The 12,050-nt window shown below is 47.6% G+C and overlaps 1 protein-coding gene across 1 annotated transcript in view; it reads right to left on the bottom strand.

Moving 5' to 3' along the window:
* mms19 (MMS19 homolog, cytosolic iron-sulfur assembly component) overlaps positions 1-12,050 on the bottom strand; it is a 62,392-nt gene that overhangs the window by 3,288 nt on the left and 47,054 nt on the right. The window contains exons 22-29 of the mRNA XM_078413320.1: positions 10,051-10,125; positions 8,767-8,893; positions 7,647-7,768; positions 6,778-6,834; positions 5,239-5,425; positions 3,475-3,557; positions 2,434-2,598; positions 313-372 (exon numbers count right to left, since the gene is read on the bottom strand). Of these exons, the coding sequence (XP_078269446.1) occupies positions 313-372; positions 2,434-2,598; positions 3,475-3,557; positions 5,239-5,425; positions 6,778-6,834; positions 7,647-7,768; positions 8,767-8,893; positions 10,051-10,125 (876 nt within the window). The remainder of the gene's footprint in view (positions 1-312; positions 373-2,433; positions 2,599-3,474; positions 3,558-5,238; positions 5,426-6,777; positions 6,835-7,646; positions 7,769-8,766; positions 8,894-10,050; positions 10,126-12,050) is intronic.

Below are 12,050 nucleotides of genomic sequence, written 5' to 3'. Positions count from 1 at the left end.
GTGGAAACGGGCCCTTCGGCTCACCGAGTCCACGCTGACCACAATCACCCTTACACTCGTTCTCTCCTGGACATTAGGGACAATTTAGAGATCAATTAACCTGCAAACCTGCACGTCTTTGGAATGTGGGAGGAAACTGGAGCACTTGGAGGAAACCCACAGTCACAGGAAGAGCGTACAAACTCCATAATCAGGATCAAATCTGGGTCCCTGGCACTATAAGGTAGCAACTCTACCGCTGTGCCACTGTGCCCCCCAATATTGCAAGGTCTAGTGAATGAAGTGAGAGGTGAACAACTATGCAGGTCTTACCACGTGTGAGGGCAGTTTTGTCAGTGCATGCACACACTGCAAAGAGGAAATGCGAACCTTCTGCAAGAAAAACAGAGACAGACCGGCATCAGAGAGTAGACAATCCACACCTAGACCATCATATCATCCCGAACATCAACACATCTCTACGATTAGGATGGAACTCCAGATTCCAGTTTTTAACCGAAGATAGGCACGAGATGCTGGAGTAACTCAGCGGGTCAGGTAGCATCCCTGGAGAAAAGGAATAGGTGACGTTTCGGGCCAGGTTCAGAACCAGTCTGAAGAAGGGTTCTGACCCGCTGAGTTACTCCATCAAACCATCTCTTCTCTGATGCTTACAAAAATTAAGCACAAGTGAACATAAAGGTAAAAAATAAAGCTTAGCTGACTGTTAAAATATAAAATCTTTTTTGCAGATTCCAGACAGCTGCCAAGAATAAACTGGATTGGGGGAGATGGGTTGACATGTTGTTGCTATGGTCTGTAATCCTGCTGCCAAAGGGCAGAGGAATTTGATTCAATGGGAATTTGCAAATAGGAAATTGGGAAGTAGCTGCAAAGCTCCAAGGAAGTAGGATTAACAGAAGAGCTCTTTCAAAGAACCATCATCAACTCAATTCCTTGGAGCACAGGAGGTTGAGAGGTGATCGTATAGAAGTGTACAAAATCATGAAAGGAATAGGTAGGATGAATGCAGTCTTTTACCCAGAGTAGGGGAATCATGAACCAGAGAACCTGTTTTAAGAGGTGGAAAGATTTAATAATAACTCGAGGGTTAACTTTTTTTTTTACACAAAGAGTGGTGGGTGTGTGGAACGACTTGCTGGAGGAGGTAGTTGAGGCAGGTATGATCGCAATGTTCAAGAAACACTTAGACAGGTGGGACATGTTGGGCAATTTGGGCCCGTTTCCGATGACACTCAGAAAGGCACAAGCTGAGTTTGGCACTTTGGTCGGTATGGATGATTTGTGTTGAAGGGTCTCCTGTTTCCGTGCTGCATGACTCTGTAGCACAGTGTAATGGGCTGAAAAGATTTATGCTAGATTCAGAGAGCAAGATTTGGAAGGGTTAAAAGGTCTCCCCAACACAGACAATTGAAAATACATGTAGGGCTTTAATCCACTCCCCGTTCACTTAGTCCAACTTTAGTCCAGAAACGAAGTCATTGCAGTTTTATCCAGACCAGCATGCCCCTATTTGGCAACAGCTCTACAGTGTTCTAGGCAACATTTTTTTTTTAAAGATACAAAGTGATGGAGTAACTTAGCGGGTCAGGCAGCATCTATGGAGAACATGGATAGATACAAGAGTCCCGACTCGAAAGGTCACCTATCCATGTTCTCCTGAAATGCTGCCTAACCCACTGAGTTACTCCAGCACGTTGTGCCTTTTTTGCAAACAAGCATCTACAAATCTTGGTTTCAAGACAATATTATTATATAGTAAAATAATTCAGATAGGTCAAATCACCACACAGTCTAAAGATGGCCTGGAAGTAACTGTGAATGTGAGATTTTGGCCTTAGCCCCAGAAGGGATCCCAGACTTACAATGCTACGTAAAGATGTTGAAAGACTGGAGCGACTAGGCTTTTATACCATGGAATTTAGAAGGATGAGAGGGGATCTTATCGAAACATAAAAGATTATTAAGGGGTTGGACACTTTAGAGGCAGCAAGCATGTTCCCAATGTTGGGGGAGTCCAGAACAAGGGGCCACAATTTAAGAATAAGGGGTAGGCCATTTAGAACGGAGATGAGGGAAAACTTTTTCAGTCAGAGAGTTGTGAATCTGTGGAATTCTCTGCCTCAGAAGGCAGTGGAGGCCAATTCTCTGAATGCATTCAAGAGCTAGATAGAGCTCTTAAGGATAGCAGAGTCAGGGGGTATGGGGAGAAGGCAGGAACGGGGTACTGATTGAGAATGATCAGCCATGATCACATTGAATGCCAGTGCTGGCTTGAAGGGCCGAATGGCCTCCTCCTGCATCTATGGTCTATTGTCTATAAAGCTGGGATGAGCAAGAAACTTGGAAAGCATGCAGGAAAGAACAGCCGCATTGCTGGAAAGAACAGCAGCATTGGATCCAGGTGGGAGTGGTGCGGTTCTCTGTACGTACCATAGCAGGGCTAGTGGTCAGATGGAGCAGCTTGCTCACCAGCGTCTCTATGTGCAAGCCCATAACGTGTGGGGCTTCCAGCAGCAGAGGATGCAGGCATCCAAGAGTGGACAACTGGACCACCTGGTCTGGGCAGGACAAGGCCTCCAGCAACAACGTCAGCAGCTGAGGAGAAAGGAACAACGGTTAAAGATAAGCACGCGTCAAACGGAGGCTCCAGCGCAAGTAGCATTGCACATTTACCCAGCCGAGGTGACCCAATGTTACAGGGCTTGGCCAGTGGCAGTCAGGCAAGTACTTGCAAACAGGCACATGCAGACACCCACTGTGCTACTGACACCCAACCTTTCACATTCATCCAATTTGCCCACATAAGTTTAGTTTAATGTCACCCGTACTGAAGTACAGTAAAAAGCTTTTTTGTTGTGTGTAATCCAGTCGGCGGAAAGACAAGACATGATTACAATCAAGCTGTTCAGTGTGCTGATACAGGATGAAGGGATTAACGTTTAGTGCAAGATAAAGTCTGATTAATGATAGTTCAAAGGTCTCCACTAAGACAGATGGGAGCTCAGGACTGCACTCTACTGGCGGGAGGACGGTTCAGTTGCCTGATAACAGCTAGGAAAAAAAACTACAGACAAAAGATGGTGGAGTAGCACAGCAGGTCAGGCAGCATCTCTGGAGAAAAGGAACAGGTGACTTTTCGGGTCGAGATCTGAGGAAACTGTCCATGAATTTGGAGGTGTGCATTTTCAAACTTCTGTATCTCTTGCCTGATGGGAGAGGGGAGAAGAGGGAGTGACTGGGGTGAGACTGGTCTTTCATTCTGCTGGTGGCCTTGTTAAGACAGCATGAAGTTCAGATGGAGTTTGTGAAAAGGGGATTGGTTTGCGTGATGATCTGGGCTGCGGGCTGGAGGTGGAAGATCAGAGGAAAGAGGAAAAAGGTTCAAGTTCAGGATGAACAGCACATCAGCTCAGACACACAGGAGATGGCACAATGAACTCCATGGCCTTGGACAGACCACGTGGCACTGACCGATGGAAGCTGTGTCAGCAGAACTTGCTTCGGCAAGCTGTTCAACACATGGGAGAGCGCCTTCAGGTAGTTCGACTTGTTATCTGCAACACACCAAAGGCAGTCGTGAGCATTAGATTGTCCGCATCAACTCTGGAGCTTACCAGTGCCAAGAGCCAAGCAGGGCCCTCGCGTTCAGAGATGGTTATTGGGGACCACTAGTCACAGACAGGGCATTGGTTTCATAGAAACATAGAAACATAGAAAATAGGTGCAGGAGTAGGCCATTCGGCCCTTCAAGCCTGCACCGCCATTCAATATGATCATGGCTGATCATTCAGCTCAGTAGCCTGTACCTGCCTTCTCTCCATACCCCCTGATCCCTTTAGCAAAAAGGGCCACATCTAACTCCCTCTTAAATATAGCCAATGAACTGGCCTCAACTACCTTCTGGTGCCCCTCCAACCCAGGCAGTGACAGCTCCAAACTCACATTTCATACAGTAAAGCAGACACACAAGGAGCTGCAGATGCTGGACTTTTGAGCAAAACACGGTGCTGGAAGAACTCATGCAGCATCTGTGGAGGGAAATGGGCAGAAACGTCAAGTCAGGAGTCTTCTTCAGACTGATTATAGTGAGTCTGAAGAAGGGTTCCGACCCAGAAACGTCTGTCCATTCCCTCTACAGATGCCACCTGACCCGCTGAGTTCGTCCAGCATTTGGCGTTTTGCTCATTTCATGCAGTGCCAGTCAGCACTCCAAATACAAGGCCAATAAATCCTGGTTTTACAGCAATAGCAACATCCTCTCATAATATGAATAGAAACAAGTTCCAGTTTCAGAAACTAAAACCTTGTATTGAGATTCCCTTGAGCACTGTGTACATACGTTCACAGCACTGCTTTGACACCCAGGATACAGTAAGGGGCACTCCAACCTGGGAAAGAATGCTACTTGCCTCCAGGACAGTGGACCACCTGATTTGTACTGATAACCTTACAGTGACGGGTAACCAAGTGCATGTTAACATACTGTTCCTTCCCTTATGTTTCCAAACACACGCTGACTGGTGCAGCGGGTAAAGCCGCCATCTCCCCGTGCCAGAGACGCGGGTTTGATCCCGACCTCGGGTGCTGTCTGTGTGGAGCTTGCACTTTTCCCCTGTGATTGAGTGGGTTTTCTCGGGGGGCTTCGGTTTCCTCCCACATCCCAAAGATGTGCGGGTTTGTAGGTTAATGGGTCTCTGTAAATTGCCCCCAGTGTGTAGGGATTGGATGAGGAAGTGGGATAATGTAAAACTAGCGAGAACAGCTGATCGATGGTCAGCGTGAACTCAGTGGGCCGAAGGGCCTGTTTCCATGCTGCAGCTCTTAAACTCAAGGTCATCCTCAATGGCCCAGCTCAGTGTGTAGGATAGAAGTAATTCAATGATACTTTATTGTCAAATGTACCTAGCTACAGTGAAATGCTTAGTTTTGCATACAACCCGGTAAGATCATACAGCAGATCTCACCTAGACAGGACACAAGCGTTGTCACATGTCTGGCACCGACAAAGTTACAAAAGTTTAAAATGTACAGGTGATTGATGGTCAGCGCGGATTCGGTGGGCCGAAGGGCCTGTTTCCGTGCTGTATCTCTAAAACTCATAGTTGTCCCCAATGGCCCAGGTGAGTGTGTAGAGCTAGTGCGAGCAGGTGATCGATGGTTGCGTGGACTCGGTGGACCAAAGGGCCCCTTTCCGTGTTGCGTCTTTAGACAAAGCGAAACTGCAAGCGCACTCACCTTTACAGGCCGCGTGGAAACCCTGAACTAGTTTGGAGACGTTCTCGGTGAAGAAGCGCTGTCGGTACATGATGCGCACGTCGGCGTGAGTGGCCTTATTCAGCACGTCCGCGGAGTCGCTGACCAGCAGGGAGAACCCGTCTGCAGCCTCTGCTCCCAGCTCTGGGTCGGCCAGCAGCGCCATCAACTGCACGCAGGGCCGGGCGGTGGAGAAACAACAATCAGCTCGGTTCGCAGATGTCAAGTTGTGATACAAGTAGGTACAATTATGAGAGTCTAGTTTAGTTTATTGTTTATTGCCCTGTGTACCGAGGTACAGTGAAAAGCTTTTTGTTGCGTGCAATCCAGTCAGTGGAAAGACTACGCACGGTTACAATCGATTTGTAGGAAGGAACTGCAGATGCTGATTTATACTGAAGATGGACACAAAGTGCTGGAATGACTCTGCAGGTCGGGCAGCATCACGGGTAAAACGAATAGGTGACCTTTCGGGTTGGAACCCTTCTTCTGACCTGAAGAAGGGTTCTGACTGAAATGTCACCTGTCCTTTCTCTCCAGAGATGCTGCCCGAGTCGTTGAGTTACTCTGGCATTTGTGGTCTATGATTACAATCAAGCCATGCATGGTGTACAAATACAAGATAAATGGAATAATGTTTAGTGCAAGATAATGTCCAATAAGATCCGATTAAAGATAGCCCGAGGGTCTCCAATGAGGTAGATGGTAGCTGAGGACCGCTCTCTAGTTGGTGATAGGATGGTTCAGTTGCCTGATGACTGCTGGGAAGAAACTGTCCCTGAATTTGGAGGTGTGTGTTTTTAACTGGGGCATTGATAAACAGATTCTTTAGCCATGGGGTGGCAAACTTGTGGAATTCATTGCTGCAGACAGCGGTGGACACGTCACTTGGTATTTTTAAAGCGGAGATTGACAAGTTCTTGAATAGACTCGGGTGTCAAAGGTTACGGGGAGAAGGCAGGAGAATGGGGTTGAGAGGGAAAAAGAGGTCAGCCATGATCAAATCGTGGAGTAGACACAATGGGCTAAATGGCTTAATTCTGCTCCTATGCCTTATGATCTTGATTGTCTTCTCCAGATAGTCAGGAGCCCTGTTAGCAGTATATAAAGTTATAAGAGGCACAGGTGGATAGCACACTGGTGCAGCTGCTAGAGGTGCCGCCTCTCAGCAGTAGAGACCCGGGTTCGATCCTGACCTTGGATACTGTCCGTGAGGTTGTCTTTACAGAAACACACAGAGGGTGGTGAGGGCCTGGAACGCACTGCCAGGGGTGGGTGTGGAGGCAGATAGGATGGTGACATTTGAGAGACTTCTGGATAGGGAAATGGATATGTAGGGAATGGAGGGATTCAGATCAGGTGCAGGCAGATAAGAGTTGGTCTTGGCAGTATGTTCAGCACAGACATTGTGGGTCGAACAGCCCATTCCTGTGCTGGACTGTTCTATGTTCCAAGTCAGTATAAAGATTTCATGTTAAGTCTTGAGTTAGTCTAACGCAACTTGGAGAAACTCCAACTTACCTTATCAGTCAGTGTAGCAGCCACAGGATGATATCGTAGGACAAGGGATTTAGTTAGCTGAGGAAATAAAACCAGAATATAGATTACATGATGGAAGCCATATTGTACCTCGCGAAAGCCTGATTGAATGACACAGCACGGAAACAGGCCCTTTGGTCCACCGAGTCCACGCGGACCATCAATCGCCCGTTCTCTCTTGTCCCACTTTCTCATCTACTCCCTACACACTAGGGGCAGTTTACCAAGGCCAATCAACCTACAAACCCACACGTCTTTGGAATGTAGGAGGAAACCGGAGCACCTGGAGAAAAACCACGCTGTCACAGGGAGAACGTGCAAACTCCGCACAGACAACACAGTAAAAGTCTTTCACAACCATTGAAATGCACCAAAATGCTTTGCAACCAAACAGGGTGGCACAGCAGTAGAGTTGATGCCCAACAGTGCCAGAGACTCGCGTTCGGTCCTGACCTCGGGAGCTGTCTGTACAAAGTTTGTATGTTTTCCCTGTGACCGCATGGGTTTTCTCCAGACGCTCCGGTTTCCTCCCACCAAAGACGTACGGGTTTGTAGATTAATTGGCTATGGCAAAAATTGTCCCTAGTGTGTAGGATGGTGCTAGTATATGGAGGTGATCATTGGGCAGCACGGAATCAGTGGGCCGAAGGGCCTTTTTCCTCAAACAACTAAAGCACCCACGGTCAGGATCGGACCTGGGTCTCTGGTGCTGTGAGGTAGCAGATCTACCAGCAGCGATGCTGTGCTGCCCCATTTGGTTGCAAGGCATTTTGATGTATTCCAAAGGTCGTGAAAGACTTTTAGTCGAGAGAAATATCTATCACAATTGACGTTCTGTACAATCCCCTTACCCAGAGCAACAAGGTGAAAATCCGTGTCCGGCTGCTCGGCTGAGAGCAGTCACCGCCGTTCCTCTGTAGCTCACTGTCCATCTTCTTCAACACATCTCGCAAGACACTGTCCAACTGTTCACCTACAAGAGAATGAACCATGGAGTTTAGCTCCTAGCTTCGCCAGCCTATATAGATGGTACAGAGAGGCTGAAAACCAGTTCCTCTTGGCAAAACATTCTTGCCTTACATTTGTCTGCATCCCATCCCATCCCTCCGATCCGACCTTCACCAACCACGCCTCTCTGCTGTTCTCCATTTTATCAACAGGACTGTTTATTTACTCTGCTGCAGGATGGACGATACAGTAAGCCAATTTACCCTAGCCGTCTCCATTGCTACCCAGAGCCTGACAACCGACTGCGGGACGATGATGATGATGTGCATGCAAACACCAAAACCTCCTTTTAGGTTTAAGGTGGGAGGGGAAAGATTTAAAACAAACCCAAGAGGCAACCTTTTCCACACAAGTATATGGAACGAGCTGCTAGAGGAAGTAGTTGAGGCAGGCACTATAACAGCATTGAAGAGACACTGGGACAGGTACATAGACAGGAAAGGTTTAGAGGGATATGGGCCAATTGCAAGCAAATGGGGCATCCTGATCGCATGGACAAGTTGAGCCAAATGGTCTGTTTCCATGCTGCATTACTCTAGGACTCTAATGGATGGTGTCTCTGCCTTTTTTTATGCTTAAGCATGTTCCATTGTGCCCTTGGTTCAAGGATGGAGAATGGGGTTGAGATACAAGGAGCTGGATATGCTGTAATCTTGAGCTGCACACAAAGTTCTAGAGGAACTCAGTGGGTCAGCCAGCATCTCTGGAGAACATGGATGTTTCAGGCTGGGACTCTTCTGCACTTGCTTGGCTTTGTCCTGCCCCCACCTCTTTTGTCCACCCTACTACAATCAGTCTGAAGGAGAGGTCCCGATCCAAAACATCGCCTATCCATGTTCCCCAGAGATGCCGCCTGACCCGCTGCGTTACTCCAGCATTGAGTGCTATTTTTTGCATCCAGCATGGGTTGGTTTGGATCAGAGATCAGGCAGGACGTTAGTGACCAGACGCTCTCCATCTCACCTGCGGGATACTTGTTGATAAGGCCAGCGACACATTTGGCAGCAGAGGTATAGGTGAACTGGTGGTTGCTGGTACAACACAGCTCCATCAACTGGGCCAACAGCCTCTCTTGTTGAGGCACCACCACCTACAATATACAAGGTGCACAGTCTCAGCAACTTAATCAGCAAAGTCAGCAATGAGATCTTACCTTACAGGATCAAACCTGGGTCTCTGTCACTAAGGCAGCAACTTTACCACTGCTGCTCCTTGATGTCAAAGAAAAGAGTCAATAATAATAATCAGCGGCAGTCATACAACATGGAAAAGGCCTTTCGGTCCAACTTGCCCATGCCGTTCAAGATGCCTCATCTACACTTGTAATTGTCATGTGTACCGAGGTACAGTGAAAAACCTTTTGTTGCGCGGTGGCAGTGTCCCGGGGAGCCGCGTGGGCCCGATCCACCCGCCGAACAACCACACTGCCGCCGACCGAAGGCCTCCCAGGGGACTGCAGTGAAGCCGGGCAGCGAGGCCTGGCAGTGCGGCAGCAGGGGCCTCGTAGTGGATGAGCACGAGGGGGGAGGAGAAGACAATGGGGACCCGGCCTGGGGGGACCGCCGTGATGGACAGTGGGACAACAAAGGGGGACCCGGTGTGGGGGAGGGGGGCCACTCTAGTTTAGAATCCTCTGCCCAGGGGATAAGTCTGTGTTTGTTTGTTCATTTGTTCCGGTGGTGGCGCCGTGCACACGGCAGCCAGACAACAGTCGCTTGTCTTTCCCTTTTTGTTTTCACTTTTAATTTCAAGCTTTTGTGTACCTTGTGTGTTGTGACTATTGGCAGACCAATTTCCCTCCGGGGATGAATAAAGTTCATCGTATCGTATCCAGTCAGCGGAAAGACTATACATGATTACAATCAAGCCATCCACAGGGTACAGATGCAGGATAAAGGGTTTAACACTTAGTGCAAGATAAAGTCCTATAAAGTCTGATTAAAGATTAAAGGTCTGCAATGAAGTAGATTGGAGGTCCGGACCGTTCTCTAGCCGGTGAGAGGACAGTTCAGTTGTCTGAACCCAGCTTTTCACTGTACCTCAGTACACCTGACAATAAACTAAACTAAGGTGATGTTTTAGGTTGGACCCTTCCTGAAAAGAGATGCTGCTTGACCCGCTGAGTTACTCCAGTAATGGCGTCTTTTTCCAGCTGTTGGTTCAAAGGACACTGAGCAATCAGATCAGACCAAGGAGGACCTTGTATTGACTGGAATTAAGATCATGTCAAAATAACAAAGTACTTACATTCTTGGGCAAAGAACAAACAGCTGCTTGCAGAAGAGTGATTAACTGGGTCTGTGGCCACGGGGGGCTGGGAGTCTGTAAAGAAAAACATTGTTACACCACTCACATCAGGCAATTCTGTATGATGACAGAATGAATTTACATCCCAAGGCTGAATTTGATCGACTGATTGATCGTTACAGCATGTTAAAAGGTCCTTCGGCCCATCGAGTTCACACCAACCATCACCTGTTCACACTCTCCCACTTTCTCATCCACTCCCTATACATAAGGGGCAAGTTACAGAGGGCCAATTAACCTACAAATCCACACGTCTTTGGGATATGGGAGGAAACCGCAGCACCTGGAAGAAACCCACGTGATCATAGGGCGAGCATGCAAATTACACACACAGACAGCACCCGAGGTCAGAAATGAGCCCACGTCTCCGGCGCTGTGAGGCAGCAGCTCTACCCGCTGCGCCACCCTTCTGGAAGAACAACCCTCATTAACCTTCATGAATGCCGAGTGCTTTGGTCCAGTCAGGATATAATGGTGAGAATTCGTTTTCAGCTAGTATTGCTGTATTGTTGGATTTTTTTCCCCAGATGAAGGAAGGCAGTGCTGTGATAGCTCGTGCTCAATGATTTGTGATACACTCAACATATCAAAGGTATCCAATGATTACATTAAAAACAGGGTTTTCCTGAAAGCATCTCATCAGGACGCTGTGCATTTATGGAGCGGACACACTGACACCAAGCTCAGAGACTTTTGTTACAGGCTACAAAGTATATCTCAAAGTCGGCACAGTGGCGCAGCGGTAGAGTTGCTGCCTTACAGCGCCAGAGACTCCGGTTCAATCTTGGCCTCGGGTGCTGTCTGTACGGAGTTCGTACGTTCTACCTGCAACTGCGTGCGTTTCCTCCGGGTGCTCCGGATTTCTCCCACACTTCAAAGACGTACAGGTTTGTAGGCCAATTGGCTTCTGTAAATTATCTTTAGTTTAGTTTATAGTCACGTGGACCAAAGTACAAATAAAAGTTTTTATTGTATGCTAACCAGTCAGCGGAAAGACTTTGCAAGATTACAATCAAGCCACCCACATCTGGTGTACAGATATAAGTGTAGTGTGTATCCCTGTGTGTAGGATAGTGCTAGTGTATGGGGTGATTGTTGGTCGGCACAGACTTGGGGCCAAAGGGCCAGTTTCGACGCTGTAAGCCAAAAGGCTAAATTCAAGACTGTTTTTGATGTGAAGGGCTCACTGGCAAATAGAATGAACAGGAATTGCCCAAAATTTGAGTTTTTTAAGCCTCATACAGCTTCCCCCTGCAACCATCAGGCTATCAAACCACTACAACCTCCAAATAGGTTCTGAGCTGCTGTTGCAAGAAAGAATTCCACAGTTCCGTTTTGGGACATATTACAATAAAACACTCGACTCTTCAACTCCAAGGTAAATTTTCTCTTCATCTCAGTCATGAAATGGTCTCCCACTGCGCGCCTTGATTCCAGAATCTGCAGTCCCTTGTGTCTCCTCTCCTCACAAACTTTGCCCTCCACTTGAGGGCCGAGAACAGCTTATTGAAGTGAAAGGGACAGATCGAATCCTGCATCAACCAAGTGTTTTACATGCAGTACTCAGAAACACCTCAGAGTGGTGCTGCAAACCAGATAATAACAATTCACAGAGAACAGAGCAATATGTTCACAATCTGAACAGTGGCACAGTGCTGTTGCCTTACAGTGCCAGAGATTATAAATCCTGTCTGTACAGTTTGCACATTCTCCCTGTGAGCGCATGGGTTTTTTTTCCGGATGCTCCAGTTTACTCCCACACTCCAAAGACATACATGTTTGTAGATTAATTGGCTTCGGTAAAAATTGTAAATTGTCCCTAGTGTGTAGAATAGTGTTGGTGTGTACTGTGTGATCTTTGGTCAGTGCAGACTAGGTGGGTCGAAGGGCCTGTTTCCGTGCTGCATCTCTAAATAAATTAACAATAAAGTCCTGGCTTG

The sequence above is a fragment of the Rhinoraja longicauda genome, chromosome 16 (assembly GCF_053455715.1).
Source record: "Rhinoraja longicauda isolate Sanriku21f chromosome 16, sRhiLon1.1, whole genome shotgun sequence".
NCBI classification, from domain to species: domain Eukaryota; kingdom Metazoa; phylum Chordata; class Chondrichthyes; order Rajiformes; family Arhynchobatidae; genus Rhinoraja; species Rhinoraja longicauda.
Note: the sequence above shows the minus strand (reverse complement) of the source record. Positions and strands in the feature narration are given on the sequence as shown.